Here is a 24,857-nt window from a genome sequence, read left to right as displayed (position 1 = left end):
GCAAGGGACAAATACTCAACGTGAGCACAGCACTTCTGAATACTCAAACTTTGCTGGCTTCGCAATGGACATGCAGATTTTGCTGCAGATTTCTGAAAATACGCGTCAAGATATGCAGCTTGGGCATGTGCACACGCTGCAAAAATGTTCTGCCTTAAATCTGCACCTTCTGGTAGAAAAACACCAAGGTTACTTACCGGTAGCCGTTTTTTCCAGAACCCATGACAGCACACACATAATCATGTAGTGCTGTCATGAGTGACGGGAAAACACTGAATCCGGTTGTGGGCCTTTTTTTTTTCGGTGAAGTCAATTGGTGGAAGAGCTACAAAAAAAAAAACGCACCAACAATTGCAAATTTTTTCTGCATCAAAATCTGCACGGAAAAAAATGCAACGTTGGCACAGCCCTTCAGAAATGTCAGACTCGGCTGTCTTCAAAAAAAGCATGCAGATTTTAGAAAAAAAAGCATCAAAAACCGCAGCGTGTGCACAAGGCCTAAACCTGCTCATACGTTTGACACTCCCAGACGTGATATTGTATTTTATTCCTCATTTTAAACCATAGAAAATTCAAAAACTTTTTTTTTTCTTTAATTCTGGTCTTTATCTACTTTTAGGACTAATGACAATTCTAACGTAGTTTTGAGTCAGATCATCGCACACATCACATTTATCAGTTTTATTTCCCTTGATAAAAATCAATTAAATCATTGAAAATATATTTGTTTAGTGAAAAGTCCGCGTAGGAAAAAAAAAAAAAAAGTAGCAAAAATACAAAAATTACCTGATCCCTCCCCGACCCCTGTATGTAGAACGATTTTATTTTATTTATTTATTTTTTATTTTAAGTGTGATTTGAGTTCTTGAAACCGGCGGAGGGGGCTGGAGTGAAATTGGTCAAATCCTGAGGTTCGGTTCCTACGTCTGTAGAATCATTCAAGTATTGTGTATTGTCACAGCTGGGGGTTTGCTACAGTTGCATCCAGTATGGAGCAGGGCGTCTTGGCCGCGCCTTCCGGCTGACACGCTGTGACCTTGTGCTGTGCATCTGCGCAGATTTTCTGCCTCTGGACGTAAACAAGAGTTCTATATATTTTCATCGAAACGTCTAAATAATGACCCGGTAATAAACGGAGACGAGGCCACCAATCCCAAAATATTCATATCTACCCCTGCAAAGTATAAAAGGAAGGAGGTCACCCGCAGCATGGATTAGCTCTGCCAGTGCCAACAGGAAAAAAAAATAAAATAAAAAATGTATATATACCAGTGCATGGCCCTAACAGCAGTGTAAAGCATGGAGGACCCCCCTTAAGAGTTATCAGAAGCTGTGACTGTAGAAGATGTGGACGTTTTCCTGGTAGTTAATGGGTAAATCGATGCCGATGTTCTTTGCTCCGAGGCCGGCTCCTCCCACAGCGGAGGATTGCTTTAGCTTCATGAGACTGAATCGGGAAAGATGGCGTCCGCGGGGGCCGCTCCGAGCTTTCTCCAAGACCTCGATAAACCCTACACAGGGAGGGAACATGAATAATTCACCTTAGTACCGCCACAAACATTGTATAACGTTCAGTAATTGGCCAAATACTCTCTTACTCCAGTCACAGCCAAAGCTGCACACTTGATGATGCCATATGGGCAGATGCACACGTACCACCTACATATGTATACGCTACTCACAAAAAGTTCGGGACATTTGGATTTGGGGTGAAATTACATGATCATCCTACTTTGCCCTTTGACCTTCTCTAAACTTTTGGATGCTCATATCAACTGTACAATGTTTCAGAACTTTTTGCACAAATTACTGTTCTCCTACATGGAGCTTAATGTCAAAATTCACAATAGTCCTCATCAGGCTGTTCACATTTTGACATCATGAGACCAAGACGACACCTAACAATTGATCAGCAGAACCACACCATTGTGAGGCTTCAAGCAGGAGGTTCTCAGCTGGAAGTGGACACTGAGCTTAGAGTGTCACCAGCAGGTTGTATAGAGACACAAAGAGACTGGAAGAGTCACAGAAAGGCAGAGAAGAGGCCACTGAGCTTAGAGTGTCACAGAGTGTCACCAGCAGGTTGTATAGAGAGACTGGAAGAGTCACAGAAGTGGACAACCTTTGCCCACATCTCAAACTAATGACAACTTCGTTGTGAACAATGCCCTGCGGAACCGGATAATGAATGCTACACAACTCCAGGCACATGTAAGGGAGGTGAGAGGCACCCAAGTGTCATGTCAGACCATTCCACACAGTTTGCATCAACGTGGCCTGTGTGCTAGTCGACCTTCAAGGTCCCTGACCACAGCATCAGGCACAGGCATCTATGTACCTGACCACACCACCAGGCACAGGTGTCATGTACGGTGGACAAGGAACCAGTGGCCTCAGTGCTGATCCCTGATGAAAGGCCATTTACCCTGACCAGAAATGATGACCACCAGCGATGTTGGAGACGTAAAGGAAAGCACTGTGCATTAGCCGCTGCCATCACTAGACAAGCCTTTGGTGGTGGTGTTACAGTGTGGGCCAGTGTATCTATTCACTACAGAACGGCCCTGCACTGTGTGAATGGTACGGTGACAGCCCTGACCACTGGAAAAACATCATTACTCCAGTCATTGTGCCTCAGCGTGAACAACACCGGCATAATGTCATCTTCATGGAGGACAATGCTCCAGCTCATCAAGGTCACATCATTAGGAAATGCCTGCTGTAGACTAGAGGACCTCAAATGGAGCGTCCTGCACTTTCTCCAGACCTGAATCCCATAGAAAACCTATGGTATCAACCGAGTCGCCATGTAGAGGCCGTAACTTTGTACTCCACAACCTCAATGACTTGAGGGTCGCCCTTCAAGAGGAGTGGGATACCGGCCTCCACAGACAATAACTCCTCTTGTGACCAGTAGGAGGCACTGTTGTCAGCTTGAATTGATTCTCAGGACCACACGACAAGTTACTGTGACATTGACAATTGTTTGGCGGGGATTGGGGGGGGGCATATACCCACCACTGTTGTTGGCTCATGGTTCAGTAAATATTTGAGATGAGGAAATCAGCATTGCATTGTGTTCTACCTAAATGCTTTATAGTCCTAATAAAACAAAACTGTAGCGTGAACTTTACATTTCCGTAACTTTCAAGCCAAAATTTCCCTAACTTTTTGTGAGTCGTTTATAATAAAGGCTACAAAGACAAAGCATCATTTATATTTTACAGTTCTGCGTATGACCAGAGTCTACATTTTGAGGTTGCTTTTGGTTTCCTAATCCCACAAATCCTAAGTACTGCCTACAACGCAGAGGCTCATTCTCCAGGTGCTACGTATCCTCTAATCCCAGCCGGCCAGGACATCAGTCCATTCTCAAACTTCTGGTCAGGTGCCATTCGTCAGGACATTGAAACAACGCAAAACATACTGCAAAACTGTAATAGTAAAAATCACCGTCTTTTAGAAGATCCCAGCTGTTCCACACGGAGCCTTCAGCGACCACCGGAAGACCCAGCTCTCCCCGGAATAAGACCTAATGTAGAAAGGTGGAAACATGGGGTCAAACTACAGCCTCACTGACTCCATGGCTGAAGAGAACCATGTTCTTGTGGTCGAGACCTGCAGTACGTTCCACCCTGATCTCGACTATCACTATGGGGCGATCGGTATACAGAGCACATTGACTAATTAGACTACGCATCTAAATAGCTAGAAATACATAAGCCACAGCCTCATGCACATTGTGCCCAAATAATGAGGCTATATGGCACCCACTAATGTGCTGTACAATGGGCCCCAATACATCTGCCATTCTGTCTGTGCAAACAAGATCAGTCATGTACCCACCTCATCAATCTTTGGCATCACGGCTACGACATGACGAGCGAGGATTGCGCCGGCAGAACGAAACACTGCACGACATAAGGGATCTCCCTTGTTAGCCCCTGAAATGAAGAGGGGGACCCAAATAAGATGTCACATCTCGAAATCTGGTCATCCTGGAGAAGATGAGAGGTGCAGTGTCCACCTACGTCTGGTGTGAACACCAGGCCACCCGTGACAGAGGCGGCCCCGCTCCGGGCCACCCGTGACAGAGGCGGCCCCGCTCCGGGCCACCCGTGACAGAGGCGGCCCCGCTCCGGGCCACCCGTGACAGAGGCGGCCCCGCTCCGGGCCACCCGTGACAGAGGCGGCCCCGCTCCGGGCCACCCGTGACAGAGGCGGCCCCGCTCCGGGCCACCCGTGACAGAGGCGGCCCCGCTCCGGGCCACCCGTGACAGAGGCGGCCCCGCTCCTGGTGAATATTGACTTTGCAGAAGCGTCGTTCTTGTTTTACCTTCTGCCAACTTGAGGCAGAATCCGGCTATCCTGGACTTCTCGAATGTCCGGTACAGATGAGTGAGGATTCCCAGCCGCTCAGAGACCTGCAATCACCAAGATCAGTCACAAGTAATAATACTAATGACAGACAGACTCTGCAGTGGTACAATCCATGTAGTCATCTTCATCTTTCCCATTAATCTACACACAATTATAGAGAGGCTGAATCCTAGTGATGACCATGATACAAAGGTGGATTTTACGCTCTCTAGTATCCTCGTGCCACAAATATTACCTGGAAGTAGCTGAACATGGCCTCCTGCACATAGCTGATGTCATACTCTGGATCCACCAGGTTGTCGATGGTGTCAAACACGGTCTTCATGGCCCGGTGAGCGATCCAGTATGCTGCAGAGTGATATGAACAGGACAGGACACAATGTTCACGGGGCGTCCACGATTCCTACACAGGCTCTGCTCCATATTTCTTACCTGATCCCTCGTCACCCATCAGATGTCCCCAGCCTCCACAGCCGCTCACAGAACCATCTGGGTTCACCAGTTTGCAGTTAGATCCGGTCCCCGATATCAGCACTATGCCCCCTAGAGTGAGCAATAAGTAGAGCGTTAGACCAGAATCAAAGCTTTCCTGGGACTTCTCAATCTTTTCCTTGACGTCTGCTGTAACAAACGCCTGAAGATAATTTATGAGCATCGGCCTTGGATCCTGTTTTGTTTGGCACTTCTGCACTAATCTTCTACTACTTATACTGAAATCAGAAGGTCCAAACACTGACTGGCAGAGCGGGCATTGATTATCGTGGCCCAATATGCATTACGCTGCACACTGGGTTTTATTAAATTGGCGAAAAGGGCAGAACTTCACAGTCATCACTAATATTTCCAATGTATTTTTGCTACGTCCCTTACGTGAATGATCTTGGCTTTCCAACTCCACCTAATGTTCGGAAGCCTCCTGAGAACAGTAGAGTCCTCCAGGGCTCACGGGAGAAAGAAATAGCCAATCTCCTGGGTGTTGCAGGAGCCTTCTGGCTTCTCCAACCTTTTCTACTGTCCTGCAGCGAGACAACCTGGGTTTGCAATGGAGGGAAATTAAGAGTCTGCAGGCCCCACTTTTGGCAACTATTTAGTTGGAACCAGAGGGTTTTTGGGGGGACAGATTTTTCGTCTGGTGGATCAGTCCTATCTATGCCTACAGCTGATTTCTCCTGTCCTAGAAGTTTTTCTTGTCTCAATCCGGTCATCATTTTTACCAGTTTGGTGAGTTTTGGGAGCGTACCCAGCTTTGTAGCTGTGGCCATGGCCCCGATGGCGTCATTGCAGATCAGATAGTTCTCACTGAGCTGCGGGAAGCGCCTGCTCATCTCCTCCATCAGTTTATTGGTGGCTTCTTTCAGGTCTCCACCGCTCAACGACATGCCCTGAAATCACAAAAATAGTGCCGCTATCACACGGCCAGATACCAATCCAGCAAGGGGGGGGGGGGGGGGGGTTGAGACTGAAAAATAAAACATCCCAATTCACTGTAGTGTAGGAACTCCAGTTCACAGCCTCCAGATGTCCCAGCAGCTGGAAACTCCAGGAAAATTAGAGGCTCCCTTAAAGTTACCGGGTTGACAGCTGCCCCAAGACCAGGTGACTATCAGCTCTAGTAACCTAAAAGGTTACTGGAAGTCACAGTTACCGGATCTCCTGGCTGCTGTGAGGCCAAGAAACACTAAAAAGGTGCCTTTAAGTTTCTTGGATTTCACAGGTGTTGGTACACCTAAAGGCTGTAAACTCAGGTGACAGTTCACAGTCTCCAGATGTCCAAGCAGGAAGGTGGGAGTTTCATTTTTTCTTTCACATTTTTTACTTTATCTTTTAGTCCTCTTAGTGGACATGAACCTGTAATCGGTTGTTCCAATACCTGCAATTTTATTGCAATTTGATGTATTGACGAAGTGATGTTCTGTTGTGAAGCTGAGCCACAGGCTGGGCTTCACAGGACAACTAAGATGGCAGTGACTGGAGCCTTCAGTGGGATCACACTTGCCGTGATGGCCCATCGGTAGCCTGAGAGTGCATGCATTTCAATGGGGTAATTTAAATAGTTAATCTGCTGGGATCAGAGCGAGCTCCGGCCGGTGGTGGCAATGGTGCGGGCTCAACCCCTCAGCCAACTTTGGGACCTGACATAGGTGGTAATAATACCATGTTGGGAAATATGATTTTTATATACGGGATTTATTTTGGTTTTAATTGTCCTTTCTGTAAAAAGTAGAAAATGAGGTTTGGCTTTTCCCGCTGTCTCTAGTTGGGGTAGTAGCCCCCGAGAATATTACACCTCCTGCCGGGACTGCTGAGCTGAGCGGTGTCTGTTCCTGATGTTCATATGATCACTAGGATGAGACAAAACAATCACTGATCTCGGGGAGACCAGCCAGAGAAAACACTGCCGGCAGCCAGCGAGGGCGCTCAAGCTTGAGCGCCCTCGTTGGCTGCCGGCAGTGTTTTCTCTGGCTGGTCTCCCCGAGATCAGTGATTGTTTTGTCTTGTTGGTCTACTAGACATTGCTCCCACCTGGCCAGAATCCTACTCCACACTGATGAGGGGCAATACCCCGAAAGAGCTGTCTGTGGATGGATACCTGGCCTTGGTATTTCCCTTCTCATATCTTTAAACTTGGCAAAAAGTTGAATATTGACTAAAAGGGCCACTTAATATGGTGGTTATGGTGGTCTCCTAAAAAGAGCCACTCCTTGGCTGGGTCCTTCCCGGAGGGATATCTGGCTGGTTTCTGTGTTGAGACAGTTGACAAGGACGGTTCACGACTTTCACCCCTCCAGTCTTACCAAGCTTTTGATGGGAACATGAGGGTCCAGCCCCGCTTTCTGTTTAACCTCCGTCACCATAGCATTGATCACCTCCAAACATTTGTCCGTGCCGACCAACTGGAAGATAAAAGTGAAAGTCACATCGAGGACCCGGCACAATGAGCGCGCGACTCCCGCGCTGTGCAGATATTATCCACTAAGGCGCTCTGACTTCTAAAATCATTACTTTTCTCAACTTTTAAAATAAATAAAACTGGAGACTACTTTTTTTGTCTCCACTGTTACCGTAAATGTTACACGGAACTTGGCCAAATCCACAGATAGATTTTCTAAGGCCGGAGTCACACTTGCGAGAGACTCGCGAGAGTCTCGTATCACGTCACCCGGCATGGCCACGCACTCTCCTGACAGGAGCGGATCGGCTGAATGTATTTCTATGCAGCTGAGACACTCCTGTCCGGAGAGTGTGCGGCCATGACGGGTGATGCGCTGCAAGACTCGCGCAACTCTCTCGCAAGTGTGACTCCGGCCTAAGGAGGAGTAGTTTTGCTGAGTTTTTGCAGTGGAAACTTCCAAGTTTTTGAAGAGGGTTTGGAGAGGAGAGTTTCAGCTCAGTTTCTATTGAAATGAAAAATCCTCAAAAAACGCAGTGTGACCCCCACCCTTTCATGCCCAATCCTATTTACGGGACAAAACTGGAGAGAAACAGTTTACATCATGGAGGAGACACAAAAATCACTGAGCGCATCCCGACATGTACGGCCATTGTTAATGTGGACGTCTAGCCATAACCACGGCTGGTCAACATTTCTCCCCAAGAGCTATAACTTTTTAATTTTTCCGCACAAAGATGGGAAATAAAAATAAACATTTAGGGTTGATGGCATTGTGCGCCAAAAATGACCTGGATATGCGATTTCCCGGGTGAGTACAATTAACACAATACCAAACTGTTGGGGGTTTTTTCCGGCACATTTTTGGCACCGCTTTGACACCAGTTTGGTTTTTTTGTTGTCGATGGAGCCGTGTGTGACTGCTTGTGTTTTCTGAGCCGTTCTGATATTTTTATTGATACCATTTTTGGGAAGACAAGACTAATTGAATCACTTTTTAGAATGGACAAAAAGTTAAGGCGTTTGGAAACGAACAGGAACGAACAAACGAAAGCACGAAACAAAGTCAAAAGCTGCCTGGTACTGACAAGGTTTAAGAAGGTGCCGCCTGTGTGATACAGCTGCCGTCCTTAAAGATAGCCACTACGTGGTGTATGAAGGTTTGGTGTACCGGGTCTGTACATGGTGATCCTCCAGCTGCGGAAATCAGCAGATTGGTCAAGGGGACAAATGTTGGACCCCCACACATCGGATAGAAGTCATCAGTATAAAATCAGTGTCCTGCACAACCCCTATAACCCAATAATAGCCCGCCTTGCCCCGTTTCTTACCCAGTGGTTGGTGCAGGGTCCTTCCGTCTCACACAAGATCCGTCCATCTTCTGATATCAGGACGGCTCTGGAGTGCGTTCCCCCCCTGGAGAGGGCACAATGTGTGCGCATTATTAGGGGGGCAATACTTACATGATAAATACATTCAGTTCCCACGAGCCACCCATGACCTCACTCACCGGAGACACATACATATACATACACATACATACATACATACATACATATATATATATACACACACACACACACATATACCTACATACATACATATATATATGCATACACATATACATACACATATGTATGTATATATACACATATACATACTATATATATATATTATATATATATATATATATACATATATACACACATATATACACACACATACATATACACATATACATACATACATACATACACACACACATTATACTTTTCCACATTTCATTTGATTGCAGGCACCGGTTCACGTGTGGCTCCTGAAGCCTACAGCCAGAAACGTTGGCCATGACCACAACCTTTTCTGGAGCCTCGGCCATTCCTCATCTCTGTGAAAAAGGAACCAGAATTATTGGGCTTTTTGGGGACGTTCCTAACTGATCAGCTGGAGAAATTTGCCTGCTCTTTCTGGAGAGTTAGCAAATAGTGATGAGCGGGCACTACCATGCTCAGTACTTGTAACATCACCGAGCACCCGAGCATGGTAGTGCCCGCTCATCACTAGTTACGACTACTGAGCACCCGAGCATGGTAGTGCTCGCTCATCACTAGTTACGAATACAGAGCACCCGAGCATGGTAGTGCCCGCTCATCACTAGTTACGACTACTGAGCACCCGAGCATGGTAGTGCCCGCTCATCACTAGTTACCAGTACTGAGCACCCGAGCATGGTAGTGCCCGCTCATCACTAGTTACCAGTACTAAGCACCCGAGCATGGTAGTGCCCACTCATCACTAGTTACCAGTACTGAGCACCCGAGCATGGTAGTGCCCGCTCATCACTAGTTACCAGTACTGAGCACCCGAGCATGGTAGTGCCCACTCATCACTAGTTACGAGTACTGAGCACCTGAGCATGGTAGTGCCCGCTCATCACTAGTTACCAGTACTGAGCACCCGAGCATGGTAGTACCAGCTCATCACTAGTTACGAGTACTGAGCACCCGAGCATGGTAGTGCCCGCTCATCACTAGTTACCAGTACTAAGCACCCGAGCATGGTAGTGCCCGCTCATCACTAGTTACCAGTACTGAGCACCCGAGCATGGTAGTGCCCACTCATCACTAGTTACGAGTACTGAGCACCCGAGCATGGTAGTGCCCACTCATCACTAGTTACCAGTACTGAGCACCCGAGCATGGTAGTGCCCGCTCATCACTAGTTACCAGTACTGAGCACCTGAGCATGGTAGTGCCCGCTCATCACTAGTTACCAGTACTGAGCACCTGAGCATGGTAGTGCCCGCTCATCACTAGTTACCAGTACTGAGCACCCGAGCATGGTAGTGCCCGCTCATCACTAGTTACCAGTACTGAGCACCCGAGCATGGTAGTGCCCACTCATCACTAGTTACGAGTACTGAGCACCCGAGCATGGTAGTGCCCGCTCATCACTAGTTACCAGTACTAAGCACCCGAGCATGGTAGTGCCCGCTCATCACTAGTTACCAGTACTGAGCACCCGAGCATGGTAGTGCCCACTCATCACTAGTTACGAGTACTGAGCACCCGAGCATGGTAGTGCCCGCTCATCACTAGTTACCAGTACTGAGCACCCGAGCATGGTAGTGCCCGCTCATCACTAGTTACCAGTACTAAGCACCCGAGCATGGTAGTGCCCGCTCATCACTAGTTACCAGTACTGAGCACCCGAGCATGGTAGTGCCCACTCATCACTAGTTACGAGTACTGAGCACCCGAGCATGGTAGTGCCCCCTCATCACTAGTTACCAGTACTGAGTACCTGAGCATGGTAGTGCCCGCTCATCACTAGTTACCAGTACTGAGCACCCGAGCATGGTAGTGCCCGCTCATCACTAGTTACGAGTACTAAGCACCTGAGCATGGTAGTGCCCGCTCATCACTAGTAACCAGTACTGAGCACCCGAGCATGGTAGTGCCCGCTCATCACTAGTAACCAGTACTGAGCACCCGAGCATGGTAGTGCCCCCTCATCACTAGTTACCAGTACTGAGCACCCGAGCATGGTAGTGCTCGCTCATCACTAGTTACCAGTACTGAGCACCTGAGCATGGTGGTGCCCGCTCATCACTAGTTACCAGTACTGAGCACCCGAGCATGGTAGTGCCCGCTCATCACTAGTTACGAGTACTGAGCACCCGAGCATGGTAGTGCTCGCTCATCACTAGTTACCAGTACTGAGCACCTGAGCATGGTAGTGCCCGCTCATCACTAGTTACCAGTACTGAGCACCCGAGCATGGTAGTGCCCGCTCATCACTAGTTACCAGTACTGAGCACCCGAGCATGGTAGTGCCCGCTCATCACTAGTTACGAGTACTGAGCACCCGAGCATGGTAGTGCCTGCTCATCACTAGTTACCAGTACTGAGCACCCGAGCATGGTAGTGCAGGGACACCATATAATGACCTCACGGACAGCTGTTGTCAGGAGGTGCTGGATGCCGCGGGCAGGATGAGGTTCTGCGCTGATGACCAGAGGGTTCGGAGAATCTTTTTGCTCTAGTTGTGGCTCTATGCTGACGGTGAAAACACTCCGAGGATCAAATGTTCTTTGCTTTTAGCTTGTTTTCCGTTTTCCCTTTGTTTTATGCATTTGATTAATTTTATGCTTTTGCGTTCAGCTGGTTTCGATGCGGTGTATATGGGGTGTACATCAGATGTGACGCGGTGTACACTGTATGTGGCCGTACATCCTGCCCCAGGGATTCTGCACAGGAGACATTACTTTCTACAGGACACATTTCCCCTATAAACAGCCAGTGTTACCCCCAGTGCTGCTCTCCTGTGAGGCGCATGCGGTGTCTCATCTATATGTGGTGCTGTGACCACAGCTGTGGCAGCACAGAGCAGCTCAGCAGTGCTCCGACCACCCCCCCCATGCTTCATCACCAGTGCCCCGACCACCCCCCCATGCTTCATCACCAGTGCCCCGACCACCCCCCCCATGCTTCATCACCAGTGCCCCGACCACCCCCCCCATGCTTCATCACCAGTGCCCCGACCACCCCCCCATGCTTCATCACCAGTGCCCCGACCACCCCCCCATGCTTCATCACCAGTGCCCCGACCACCCCCCCATGCTTCATCACCAGTGCCCCGACCACCCCCCCCATGCTTCATCACCAGTGCCCCGACCACCCCCCCCATGCTTCATCACCAGTGCCCCGACCACCCCCCCCATGCTTCATCACCAGTGCCCCGACCACCCCCCCCATGCTTCATCACCAGTGCCCCGACCACCCCCCCCCATGCTTCATCACCAGTGCCCCGACCACCCCCCCCCATGCTTCATCACCAGTGCCCCGACCACCCCCCCCCCATGCTTCATCACCAGTGCCCCGACCACCCCCCCCAATGCTTCATCACCAGTGCCCCGACCACCCCCCCCATGCTTCATCACCAGTGCCCCGACCACCCCCCCCATGCTTCATCACCAGTGCCCCGACCACCCCCCCATGCTTCATCACCAGTGCCCCGACCGCCCCCGCTTCATCATTAGTGCCCCGACCGCCCCCCACGCTTCATCATCAGTGCCCCGACCGCCCCCGCTTCATCATCAGTGCCCCGACCACCCCCGCTTCATCATCAGTGCCCCGACCGCCCTCCACGCTTCATCATCAGTGCCCCGACCACCCCCCATGCTTCATCCTCCAACACTACACATGTAGCAGAACTGAGGGAGCTACACGGGTCTGTCTACACAATGCACAAAAACACAAGGTGATAAAAGAGAAATGTGCACAGCCTCACCCCTCCACTCCTCCACACACAGCAGCCACGGTGTCTGCAGCCTCACCCCTCCACTCCTCCATACACAGCAGCCACGGTGTCTGCAGCCTCACCCCTCCACTCCTCCATACACAGCAGCCACGGTGTCTGCAGCCTCACCCCTCCACTCCTCCATACACAGCAGCCACGGTGTCTGCAGCCTCACCCCTCCACTCCTCCATACACAGCAGCCACGGTGTCTGCAGCCTCACCCCTCCACTCCTCCATACACAGCAGCCACGGTGTCTGCAGCCTCACCCCTCCACTCCTCCATACACAGCAGCCACGGTGTCTGCAGCCTCACCCCTCCACTCCTCCATACACAGCAGCCACGGTGTCTGCAGCCTCACCCCTCCACTCCTCCATACACAGCAGCCACGGTGTCTGCAGCCTCACCCCTCCACTCCTCCATACACAGCAGCCACGGTGTCTGCAGCCTCACCCCTCCACTCCTCCATACACAGCAGCCACGGTGTCTGCAGCCTCACCCCTCCACTCCTCCATACACAGCAGCCACGGTGTCTGCAGCCTCACCCCTCCACTCCTCCATACACAGCAGCCACGGTGTCTGCAGCCTCACCCCTCCACTCCTCCATACACAGCAGCCACGGTGTCTGCAGCCTCACCCCTCCTCCATACACAGCAGCCACGGTGTCTGCAGCCTCACCCCTCCACTCCTCCATACACAGCAGCCACGGTGTCTGCAGCCTCACCCCTCCACTCCTCCATACACAGCAGCCACGGTGTCTGCAGCCTCACCCCTCCACTCCTCCATACACAGCAGCCACGGTGTCTGCAGCCTCACCCCTCCACTCCTCCATACACAGCAGCCACGGTGTCTGCAGCCTCACCCCTCCACTCCTCCATACACAGCAGCCACGGTGTCTGCAGCCTCACCCCTCCACTCCTCCATACACAGCAGCCACGGTGTCTGCAGCCTCACCCCTCCACTCCTCCATACACAGCAGCCACGGTGTCTGCAGCCTCACCCCTCCACCATACACAGCAGCCACGGTGTCTGCAGCCTCACCCCTCCACTCCTCCATACACAGCAGCCACGGTGTCTGCAGCCTCACCCCCTCCACCATACACAGCAGCCACGGTGTCTGCAGCCTCACCCCTCCACTCCTCCATACACAGCAGCCACGGTGTCTGCAGCCTCACCCCTCCACTCCTCCATACACAGCAGCCACGGTGTCTGCAGCCTCACCCCTCCACCATACACAGCAGCCACGGTGTCTGCAGCCTCACCCCTCCACTCCTCCATACACAGCAGCCACGGTGTCTGCAGCCTCACCCCTCCACCATACACAGCAGCCACGGTGTCTGCAGCCTCACCCCTCCACTCCTCCATACACAGCAGCCACGGTGTCTGCAGCCTCACCCCTCCACTCCTCCATACACAGCAGCCACGGTGTCTGCAGCCTCACCCCTCCACTCCTCCATACACAGCAGCCACGGTGTCTGCAGCCTCACCCCTCCACACACAGCAGCCACGGTGTCTGCAGCCTCACCCCTCCACACACAGCAGCCACGGTGTCTGCAGCCTCACCCCTCCACACACAGCAGCCACGGTGTCTGCAGCCTCACCCCTCCACACACAGCAGCCACGGTGTCTGCAGCCTCACCCCTCCACACACAGCAGCCACGGTGTCTGCAGCCTCACCCCTCCACACACAGCAGCCACGGTGTCTGCAGCCTCACCCCTCCACACACAGCAGCCACGGTGTCTGCAGCCTCACCCCTCCACACACAGCAGCCACGGTGTCTGCAGCCTCACCCCTCCACACACAGCAGCCACGGTGTCTGCAGCCTCACCCCTCCACACACAGCAGCCACGGTGTCTGCAGCCTCACCCCTCCACACACAGCAGCCACGGTGTCTGCAGCCTCACCCCTCCACACACAGCAGCCACGGTGTCTGCAGCCTCACCCCTCCACACACAGCAGCCACGGTGTCTGCAGCCTCACCCCTCCACACACAGCAGCCACGGTGTCTGCAGCCTCACCCCTCCACACACAGCAGCCACGGTGTCTGCAGCCTCACCCCTCCACACACAGCAGCCACGGTGTCTGCAGCCTCACCCCTCCACACACAGCAGCCACGGTGTCTGCAGCCTCACCCCTCCACACACAGCAGCCACGGTGTCTGCAGCCTCACCCCTCCACACACAGCAGCCACGGTGTCTGCAGCCTCACCCCTCCACACACAGCAGCCACGGTGTCTGCAGCCTCACCCCTCCACACACAGCAGCCACGGTGTCTGCAGCCTCACCCCTCCACACACAGCAGCCACGGTGTCTGCAGCCTCACCCCTCCACACACAGCAGCCACGGTGTCTGCAGCCTCACCCCTCCACACACAGCAGCCACGGTGTCTGCAGCCTCACCCCTCCACACACAGCAGCCACGGTGTCTGCAGCCTCACCCCTCCACACACAGCAGCCACGGTGTCTGCAGCCTCACCCCTCCACACACAGCAGCCACGGTGTCTGCAGCCTCACCCCTCCACACACAGCAGCCACGGTGTCTGCAGCCTCACCCCTCCACACACAGCAGCCACGGTGTCTGCAGCCTCACCCCTCCACACACAGCAGCCACGGTGTCTGCAGCCTCACCCCTCCACACACAGCAGCCACGGTGTCTGCAGCCTCACCCCTCCACACACAGCAGCCACGGTGTCTGCAGCCTCACCCCTCCACACACAGCAGCCACGGTGTCTGCAGCCTCACCCCTCCACACACAGCAGCCACGGTGTCTGCAGCCTCACCCCTCCACACACAGCAGCCACGGTGTCTGCAGCCTCACCCCTCCACACACAGCAGCCACGGTGTCTGCAGCCTCACCCCTCCACACACAGCAGCCACGGTGTCTGCAGCCTCACCCCTCCACACACAGCAGCCACGGTGTCTGCAGCCTCACCCCTCCACACACAGCAGCCACGGTGTCTGCAGCCTCACCCCTCCACACACAGCAGCCACGGTGTCTGCAGCCTCACCCCTCCACACACAGCAGCCACGGTGTCTGCAGCCTCACCCCTCCACACACAGCAGCCACGGTGTCTGCAGCCTCACCCCTCCACACACAGCAGCCACGGTGTCTGCAGCCTCACCCCTCCACACACAGCAGCCACGGTGTCTGCAGCCTCACCCCTCCACACACAGCAGCCACGGTGTCTGCAGCCTCACCCCTCCACACACAGCAGCCACGGTGTCTGCAGCCTCACCCCTCCACACACAGCAGCCACGGTGTCTGCAGCCTCACCCCTCCACACACAGCAGCCACGGTGTCTGCAGCCTCACCCCTCCACACACAGCAGCCACGGTGTCTGCAGCCTCACCCCTCCACACACAGCAGCCACGGTGTCTGCAGCCTCACCCCTCCACACACAGCAGCCACGGTGTCTGCAGCCTCACCCCTCCACACACAGCAGCCACGGTGTCTGCAGCCTCACCCCTCCACACACAGCAGCCACGGTGTCTGCAGCCTCACCCCTCCACTCCTCCATACACAGCAGCCATGGTGTCTGCAGCCTCACCCCTCCACTCCTCCATACACAGCAGCCACGGTGTCTGCAGCCTCACCCCTCCACTCCTCCATACACAGCAGCCACGGTGTCTGCAGCCTCACCCCTCCACTCCTCCATACACAGCAGCCATGGTGTCTGCAGCCTCACCCCTCCACTCCTCCATACACAGCAGCCACGGTGTCTGCTGCCTCACCCCTCCATACACAGCAGCCACGGTGTCTGCTGCCTCACCCCTCCATACACAGCAGCCATGGTGTCTGCAGCCTCACCCCTCCATACACAGCAGCCATGGTGTCTGCAGCCTCACCCCTCCACTCCTCCATACACAGCAGCCACGGTGTCTGCTGCCTCACCCCTCCACTCCTCCATACACAGCTGCCACGGTGTCTGCTGCCTCACCCCTCCATACACAGCAGCCATGGTGTCTGCAGCCTCACCCCTCCACTCCTCCATACACAGCAGCCATGGTGTCTGCAGCCTCACCCCTCCATACACAGCAGCCACGGTGTCTGCAGCCTCACCCCTCCACCCCTCCATACACAGCAGCCACGGTGTCTGCAGCCTCACCCCTCCACTCCTCCATACACAGCAGCCACGGTGTCTGCAACCTCACCCCTCCACTCCTCCATACACAGCAGCCACGGTGTCTGCAGCCTCACCCCTCCACTCCTCCATACACAGCAGCCACGGTGTCTGCAGCCTCACCCCTCCACTCCTCCATACACAGCAGCCACGGTGTCTGCAGCCTCACCCCTCCACACACAGCAGCCACGGTGTCTGCAGCCTCACCCCTCCACTCCTCCATACACAGCAGCCACGGTGTCTGCAGCCTCACCCCTCCACTCCTCCATACACAGCAGCCATGGTGTCTGCAGCCTCACCCCTCCATACACAGCAGCCACGGTGTCTGCTGCCTCACCCCTCCATACACAGCAGCCATGGTGTCTGCAGCCTCACCCCTCCACTCCTCCATACACAGCAGCCACGGTGTCTGCTGCCTCACCCCTCCACTCCTCCATACACAGCAGCCACGGTGTCTGCTGCCTCACCCCTCCATACACAGCAGCCATGGTGTCTGCAGCCTCACCCCTCCACTCCTCCATACACAGCAGCCATGGTGTCTGCAGCCTCACCCCTCCACTCCTCCATACACAGCAGCCACGGTGTCTGCAGCCTCACCCCTCCACTCCTCCATACACAGCAGCCACGGTGTCTGCAGCCTCACTCCTCCATACACAGCAGCCACGGTGTCTGCAGCCTCACCCCTCCACTCCTCCATACACAGCAGCCATGGTGTCTGCAGCCTCACCCCTCCATACACAGCAGCCACGGTGTCTGCAGCCTCACCCCTCCACTCCTCCATACACAGCAGCCACGGTGTCTGCAGCCTCACCCCTCCACTCCTCCATACACAGCAGCCACGGTGTCTGCAACCTCACCCCTCCACTCCTCCATACACAGCAGCCACGGTGTCTGCAGCCTCACCCCTCCACTCCTCCATACACAGCAGCCACGGTGTCTGCAGCCTCACCCCTCCACTCCTCCATACACAGCAGCCACGGTGTCTGCAGCCTCACCCCTCCACTCCTCCATACACAGCAGCCACGGTGTCTGCAGCCTCACCCCTCCACTCCTCCATACACAGCAGCCACGGTGTCTGCAGCCTCACCCCTCCACTCCTCCATACACAGCAGCCACGGTGTCTGCAACCTCACCCCTCCACTCCTCCATACACAGCAGCCACGGTGTCTGCAGCCTCACCCCTCCACTCCTCCATACACAGCAGCCACGGTGTCTGCAGCCTCACCCCTCCACCCCTCCATACACAGCAGCCACGGTGTCTGCAGCCTCACCCCTCCACTCCTCCATACACAGCAGCCACGGTGTCTGCAGCCTCACCCCTCCACTCCTCCATACACAGCAGCCACGGTGTCTGCAACCTCACCCCTCCACTCCTCCATACACAGCAGCCACGGTGTCTGCAGCCTCACCCCTCCATACACAGCAGCCACGGTGTCTGCAGCCTCACCCCTCCACTCCTCCATACACAGCAGCCACGGTGTCTGCAGCCTCACCCCTCCACTCCTCCATACACAGCAGCCACGGTGTCTGCAGCCTCACCCCTCCACTCCTCCATACACAGCAGCCACGGTGTCTGCAGCCTCACCCCTCCACTCCTCCATACACAGCAGCCACGGTGTCTGCAGCCTCACCCCTCCACTCCTCCATACACAGCAGCCACGGTGTCTGCAGCCTCACCCCTCCACTCCTCCATACACAGCAGCCACGGTGTCTGCAGCCTCACCCCTCCACTCCTCCATACACAGCAGCCATGGTGTCTGCAGCCTCAGCTCATGTGGCCGGATCAGCTGACAGCGAGCAGGAAATGACAGAGGGAAGAGGCTACAATGTACGGGCTCCTTCCAGGTATGATGTCATTTGTCACGTGATAGGAGGCGTGCTCACAATGCAGCCTAATGTTTTCCAAACGTAAGAAACGTGGTCATGAAGGTGTTTATCATAACCTGAAAGGAGCCCATACATTCTAGACTCACCCTACACAGAGGCTGCCCTCACTGCCTGCCCACAGCTCCAGCCCCCCCCTCACTGCCTGCCCACAGCTCCAGCCCCCCCCCCCCTCACTGCCTGCCCACAGCTCCAGCCCTCCCCTCACTGCCTGCCCACAGCTCCATCCCCCCCTCACTGCCTGCCCACAGCTCCAGCCCCCCCCTCACTGCCTGCCCACAGCTCCAGCCCCCCCCTCACTGCCTGCCCACAGCTCCAGCCCCCCCCCCCTCACTGCCTGCCCACAGCTCCAGCCCTCCCCTCACTGCCTGCCCACAGCTCCATCCCCCCCTCACTGCCTGCCCACAGCTCCAGCCCTCCCCTCACTGCCTGCCCACAGCTCCATCCCCCCCTCACTGCCTGCCCACAGCTCCAGCCCCCCCCCCTCACTGCCTGCCAGTGCCCACAGCTCGAGTCCTGCCCTCACTGCCTGCCCACAACTGCTCCAGCTCTGCCCTCACTGCCTGCCCACAGCTCCAGCCCTGCCCACACTGCCTGCCCACAGCTCCAGCCCTGCCCACACTGCCTGCCCACAGCTCCAGCTCTGCCCACACTGCCTGCCCACAGCTCCAGCTCTGCCCACACTGCCTGCCCACAGCTCCAGCTCTGCCCTCACTGCCTGCCCACAGCTCCAGCCCTGCCCACAGCTTCAGCCCTGCCCACACTGCCTGCCCACAGCTCCAGCCCTGCCCACACTGCCTGCCCACAGCTCCAGCTCTGCCCACACTGCCTGCCCACAGCTCCAGCTCTGCCCTCACTGCCTGCCCACAGCTCCAGCCCTGCCCACACTGCCTGCCCACAGCTCCAGCCCTGCCCACACTGCCTGCCCACAGCTCCAGCTCTGCCCACACTGCCTGCCCACAGCTCTAGCTTTGCCCACGCTGCCTGCCCACACTGCCTGCCCACAGCTCCAGCTCTGCCCACACTGCCTGCCCACAGCTCCAGCTCTGCCCACACTGCCTGCCCACAGCTCTAGCTCTGCCCACACTGCCTGCCCACAGCTCCAGCTCTGCCCACACTGCCTGCCCACAGCTCTAGCTCTGCCCACACTGCCTGCCCACAGCTCTAGCTCTGCCCACGCTGCCTGCCCACAGCTCCAGCTCTGCCCACACTGCCTGCCCACAGCTCTAGCTCTGCCCACGCTGCCTGCCCACAGCTCCAGCTCTGCCCACACTGCCTGCACACAGCTCTAGCTCTGCCCACGCTGCTTGCCCACAGCTCCAGCTCTGCCCACGCTGCCTGCCTACAGCTCTAGCTCTGTCCACACTGCCTGCACACACTGCTGCCCACAGCTCCATCTCTGCCCACACTGCCTGCCCACAGCTATAGCTCTGCCCACACTGCCTGCCCACAGCTATAGCTCTGCCCACACTGCCTGCCCATAGCTCTAGCTCTGCCCACACTGCCTGCCCACAGCTATAGCTCTGCCCACACTGCCTGCCCACAGCTCCAGCTCTGCCCACACTGCTATGTACCGCCCCTGCAGCAGTCGGACTGCTCGGATCTGGGTTTTGCCGTGACTCAAGGGTCTCCGGACCTGGGGGCTCAGGGCCACTAGAAAATAAAAGGGGACTATTTATAGGGGATTAGTGTTTGTGACCCCACCCGTTGTTCGCGGTAAATGGGAGCATCGCCGTTGCCGATGGGAGCACCCGGGGGAGATGAAGCTGGGCAGCCAGATGACGTTCCTTCCACATGTAGGTGAAGGGCCCGGGACTCTGGATGGTGGTGGTGCAGGGATGCGGGGTGCAGACTGCGCAGCAGGCTGGACGCAGGGGGGGGGGGGGGGGGGGGGGACAGTGTACTCACTCAGGCCGTGTGGGTGTTGGTGCGACCATTAACAGACTCTGACACAGGAGTAAACCAAGTCTCTGGGTGCCGCTGCCTCTCGGGGGAGCGCGTCCAGGAATCTGCTCCCTTTGATATTGCTGGTGGTCTTGACCTGCCTCCTTGCACTTAACTTTAGATGTTTCTGAGTGACCCCTCGGCTTGAAGCTTTAGGGATCCTGCTCCCTATATTTAGAGGAGCTGTGCTCTCGATGGCTGACACTTGGGATCTCAGTGGGCCGCATAAGCTGGAAAGCCCTATCCCCCTCGTTGTGTTGTTGCCTTCAATCTCTGAGCTCTTGGGGAAAGTTAATAAAGAGACTATCCTCCACAGGTGAATTATCAGGTTGCATGAAGCTACTCCCTGAGCTAGGGTCCAGTACCCCCGCCGTGCTCGGTACCTATCTGGTTACTAGATATTCCCATACCGACCGGGTCTCTGAATCCTTGGGTCCCAGACCACCGTCTGCGACCTAACCAAAGTCTCCCTGAGAGCTACAACTCCACTAGCTCCTCAATCTCTGAGGGATACTACTCACCTCCTCTCCCAGCTCCCCAGCAGCTGCCACTTCAGCTCCTCTCTCACTGAGGGATACTACTCACATCCTCTCCCAGCTCCCCAGCAGCTGCCACTTCAGCTCCTCTCTCACTGAGGGATACTACTCACATCCTCTCCCAGCTCCCCAGCAGCTGCCACTTCAGCTCCTCTCTCACTGAGGGATACTACTCACATCCTCTCCCAGCTCCCCAGCAGCTGCCACTTCAGCTCCTCTCTCACTGAGGGATACTACTCACATCCTCTCCCAGCTCCCCAGCAGCTGCCACTTCAGCTCCTCTCTCACTGAGGGATACTACTCACCTCCTCTCCCAGCTCCCCAGCAGCTGCCACTTCAGCTCCTCTCTCACTGAGGGATACTACTCACCTCCTCTCCCAGCTCCCCAGCAGCTGCCACTTCAGCTCCTCTCTCACTGAGGGATACTACTCACCTCCTCTCCCAGCTCCCCAGCAGCTGCCACTTCAGCTCCTCTCTCACTGAGGGATACTACTCACATCCTCTCCCAGCTCCCCAGCAGCTGCCACTTCAGCTCCTCTCTCACTGAGGGATACTACTCACCTCCTCTCCCAGCTCCCCAGCAGCTGCCACTTCAGCTCCTCTCTCACTGAGGGATACTAATCACATCCTCTCCCAGCTCCCCAGCAGCTGCCACTTCAGCTCCTCTCTCACTGAGGGATACTACTCACATCCTCTCCCAGCTCCCCAGCAGCTGCCACTTCAGCTCCTCTCTCACTGAGGGATACTACTCACCTCTCCCAGCTCCCCAGCAGCTGCCACTTCAGCTCCTCTCTCACTGAGGGATACTACTCACCTCCTCTCCCAGCTCCCCAGCAGCTGCCACTTCAGCTCCTCTCTCACTGAGGGATACTACTCACCTCTCCCAGCTCCCCAGCAGCTGCCACTTCAGCTCCTCTCTCACTGAGGGATACTACTCACCTCCTCTCCCAGCTCCCCAGCAGCTGCCACTTCAGCTCCTCTCTCACTGAGGGATACTACTCACCTCCTCTCCCAGCTCCCCAGCAGCTGCCACTTCAGCTCCTCTCTCACTGAGGGATACTACTCACCTCTCCCAGCTCCCCAGCAGCTGCCACTTCAGCTCCTCTCTCACTGAGGGATACTACTCACATCCTCTCCCAGCTCCCCAGCAGCTGCCACTTCAGCTCCTCTCTCACTGAGGGATACTACTCACCTCTCCCAGCTCCCCAGCAGCTGCCACTTCAGCTCCTCTCTCACTGAGGGATACTACTCACCTCTCCCAGCTCCCCAGCAGCTGCCACTTCAGCTCCTCTCTCACTGAGGGATACTACTCACCTCCTCTCCCAGCTCCCCAGCAGCTGCCACTTCAGCTCCTCTCTCACTGAGGGATACTACTCACCTCCTCTCCCAGCTCCCCAGCAGCTGCCACTTCAGCTCCTCTCTCACTGAGGGATACTACTCACCTCTCCCAGCTCCCCAGCAGCTGCCACTTCAGCTCCTCTCTCACTGAGGGATACTACTCACCTCTCCCAGCTCCCCAGCAGCTGCCACTTCAGCTCCTCTCTCACTGAGGGATACTACTCACCTCCTCTCCCAGCTCCCCAGCAGCTGCCACTTCAGCTCCTCTCTCACTGAAAGCTGACACTGAACTCACCTACGTCCCTCCCACCAGTCTGCCTGACCCCTAGGCGGGTGGTCCTATTACAGCTAGACCACCCACTGGTGTGCCTGACAGGGTGTGGTGTGAGGTGACTAGGATTTGAATGCTGATAGAAGCAACATCAAAGGTTAGGATCCCAGAACCATGGAGGGTGGGTTCTGCACCATAAGGAAAAGGGTGCAGTTCCCTGTGACACCCTGACTAGTCCAGGGCGTCACACCTACCCACAGCTCCAGCCCTGCCCGCACTGCCTGCCACACTGCCTGCCCACAGCTCCAGCCCTGCCCACACTGCCTGCCCACAGCTCCAGCCCTGCCCACACTGCCTGCCCTCACTGCCTGCTCATCTCCAGCCCTCCCCTCACTGCCTGCCCACAGCTCCAGCCCTGCCCACACTGCCTGCCCTCACTGCCTGCTCATCTCCAGCCCTCCCCTCACTGCCTGCCCACAGCTCCAGCCCTGCCCACACTGCCTGCCCACACTGCCTGCTCATCTCCAGCCCTCCCCTCACTGCCTGCCCACAGCTCCAGCCCTGCCCACACTGCCTGCCCACAGCTCCAGCCCTGCCCACACTGCCTGCCCTCACTGCCTGCTCATCTCCAGCCCTCCCCTCACTGCCTGCCCACAGCTCCAGCCCTGCCCACACTGCCTGCCCTCACTGCCTGCTCATCTCCAGCCCTCCCCTCACTGCCTGCCCACAGCTCCAGCCCTGCTCTCACTGCCTGCCACACTGCCTGCCCACAGCTCCAGCCCTGCCCTCACTGCCTGCTCATCTCCAGCCCTCCCCTCACTGCCTGCCCACAGCTCCAGCCCTGCCCACACTGCCTGCTCATCTCCAGCCCTCCCCTCACTGCCTGCCCACAGCTCCAGCCCTGCTCTCACTGCCTGCCACACTGCCTGCCCACAGCTCCAGCCCTGCCCACACTGCCTGCCACACTGCCTGCCCACAGCTTCAGCCCTGCCCACACTACCTGTCCACAGCTCCAGCCCTGCCCACACTGCCTGCCCACAGCTCCAGCCCTGCCCACACTGCCTGCCCAGAGGTCCAACCCTGCCCACACTGCCTGCCCACAGCTCCAGCCCTGCACACACTGCCTGCCCACAGCTCCAGCCCTGCTCTCACTGCCTGCCCACAGCTCCAGCCCTGCTCTCACTGCCTGCCCACAGCTCCAGCCCTGCCCTCACTGCCTGCCCACACTGCCTGCCCACAGCTCCAGCCCTGCCCTCACTGCCTGCCCACAGCTCCAGCCCTGCCCTCACTGCCTGCCCACAGCTCCAGCCCTGCCCTCACTGCCTGCCCACAGCTCCAGCCCTGCCCTCACTGCCTGCCCTCACTGCCTGCCCACAGCTCCAGCCCTGCCCTCACTGCCTGCCCAGAGGTCCAGCCCTGCCCTCACTGCCTGCCCACAGCTCCAGCCCTGCCCTCACTGCCTGCCCACAGCTCCAGCCCTGCCCTCACTGCCTGCCCACAGCTCCAGCCCTGCCCTCACTGCCTGCCCACAGCTCCAGCCCTGCCCTCACTGCCTGCCCTCACTGCCTGCCCACAGCTCCAGCCCTGCCCTCACTGCCTTCCCAGAGGTCCAGCCCTGCCCACTGTATGTGAGAGTCAATCTGCAGACTATGGCATCTCTGTTTGCTCTAGAATGAATGGATACTATTGCTTCCTGTTATCAGCCACTGGAGGCAGAGGAGATGCTGACTTGAGTGTAAACAGCGGTTTTACCTGAAAAACAGATTGGATATAGCTATTCAGGATGAGAGCTGTGCGCATTCTGCTGCTTTACATTTTATACCCGGCAGCTAAACTCAGGGAAGCAGCGACCACACAGCACCGCTGTGATATACCGCCCTGAGGGCTCCTGTATACAGCCACATGTCCCAAACTGGAAAAACTGCACAGCAGAGAACACAGCGGCAACATATTTGGTTCATAAGGCCCTTGCCCTGCCAAAGTGCCATTTTGTGCACCCACCCAAAATAGTGCCCCTAGAGAAGCCCCATAGTGTTCTCACCCACTATGATACTGCTCTCATAGCCCACAAACAGTATGATGCCCCCACAGTCACCCACACATAGTATGATACCTCCACAGTCACCCACACACAGTATGATGTCACCACAGTCACCCACACTGTATGATGTCACCACAGTCACCCACACGCAGTATGA

The 24,857-nt window shown here is 55.8% G+C and overlaps 1 protein-coding gene across 4 annotated transcripts; it reads right to left on the bottom strand.

Annotated features, from left to right (window-relative positions):
- Positions 1-666: 666 nt before the first annotated feature.
- Positions 667-18,494, bottom strand: NAGK (N-acetylglucosamine kinase). 4 transcript variants are annotated; one of them, XR_012737935.1, is made up of 11 exons: positions 9,034-9,053; positions 8,602-8,686; positions 7,176-7,274; positions 5,621-5,762; positions 4,813-4,923; positions 4,616-4,728; positions 4,337-4,424; positions 3,847-3,944; positions 3,454-3,532; positions 1,270-1,511; positions 667-1,174 (listed from the first exon to the last, which is right to left on the bottom strand). XR_012737935.1 is itself a non-coding variant. In XM_075332524.1 (10 exons), exons 1-10 carry the CDS (start codon positions 18,436-18,438, stop codon positions 1,324-1,326), a joined length of 1,032 nt encoding a protein of 343 aa, XP_075188639.1. In that variant the 5' UTR covers positions 18,439-18,494; the 3' UTR covers positions 667-1,323. The 4 variants fall into 4 exon arrangements, 3 of the variants coding, with proteins under 3 accessions (XP_075188639.1, XP_075188648.1, XP_075188634.1); XM_075332524.1 differs by lacking the exon at positions 9,034-9,053 and adding an exon at positions 18,410-18,494 and having other exon boundaries at positions 667-1,511; XM_075332533.1 differs by lacking the exon at positions 9,034-9,053 and adding an exon at positions 16,068-16,111 and having other exon boundaries at positions 667-1,511.
- Between the last annotated feature and the right edge of the window lie 6,363 nt (positions 18,495-24,857).

Source organism: Anomaloglossus baeobatrachus, chromosome 1 (genome assembly GCF_048569485.1).
Source record: "Anomaloglossus baeobatrachus isolate aAnoBae1 chromosome 1, aAnoBae1.hap1, whole genome shotgun sequence".
Classification (NCBI taxonomy): domain Eukaryota; kingdom Metazoa; phylum Chordata; class Amphibia; order Anura; family Aromobatidae; genus Anomaloglossus; species Anomaloglossus baeobatrachus.
The sequence above is the reverse complement of the archived record's forward strand: the minus strand, read 5'-3'. Positions and strand labels throughout refer to the sequence as shown.

Bases quoted from the DNA above. Each gene is read 5' to 3' on its own strand.
- NAGK (XM_075332524.1), bottom strand. From the start codon at position 18,438: ATGGCTGCTGTGTATGGAGGAGTGGAGGG. The intron at 8,687-18,409 runs GTGAGGCTGCAG...TGCCCTCTCCAG, and splicing joins GTGTATGGAGGAGTGGAGGG to GGGGGGAACGCACTCCAGAG. The intron at 5,763-7,175 runs GTAAGACTGGAG...TTGTGATTTCAG, and splicing joins ATGTTCCCATCAAAAGCTTG to GGCATGTCGTTGAGCGGTGG.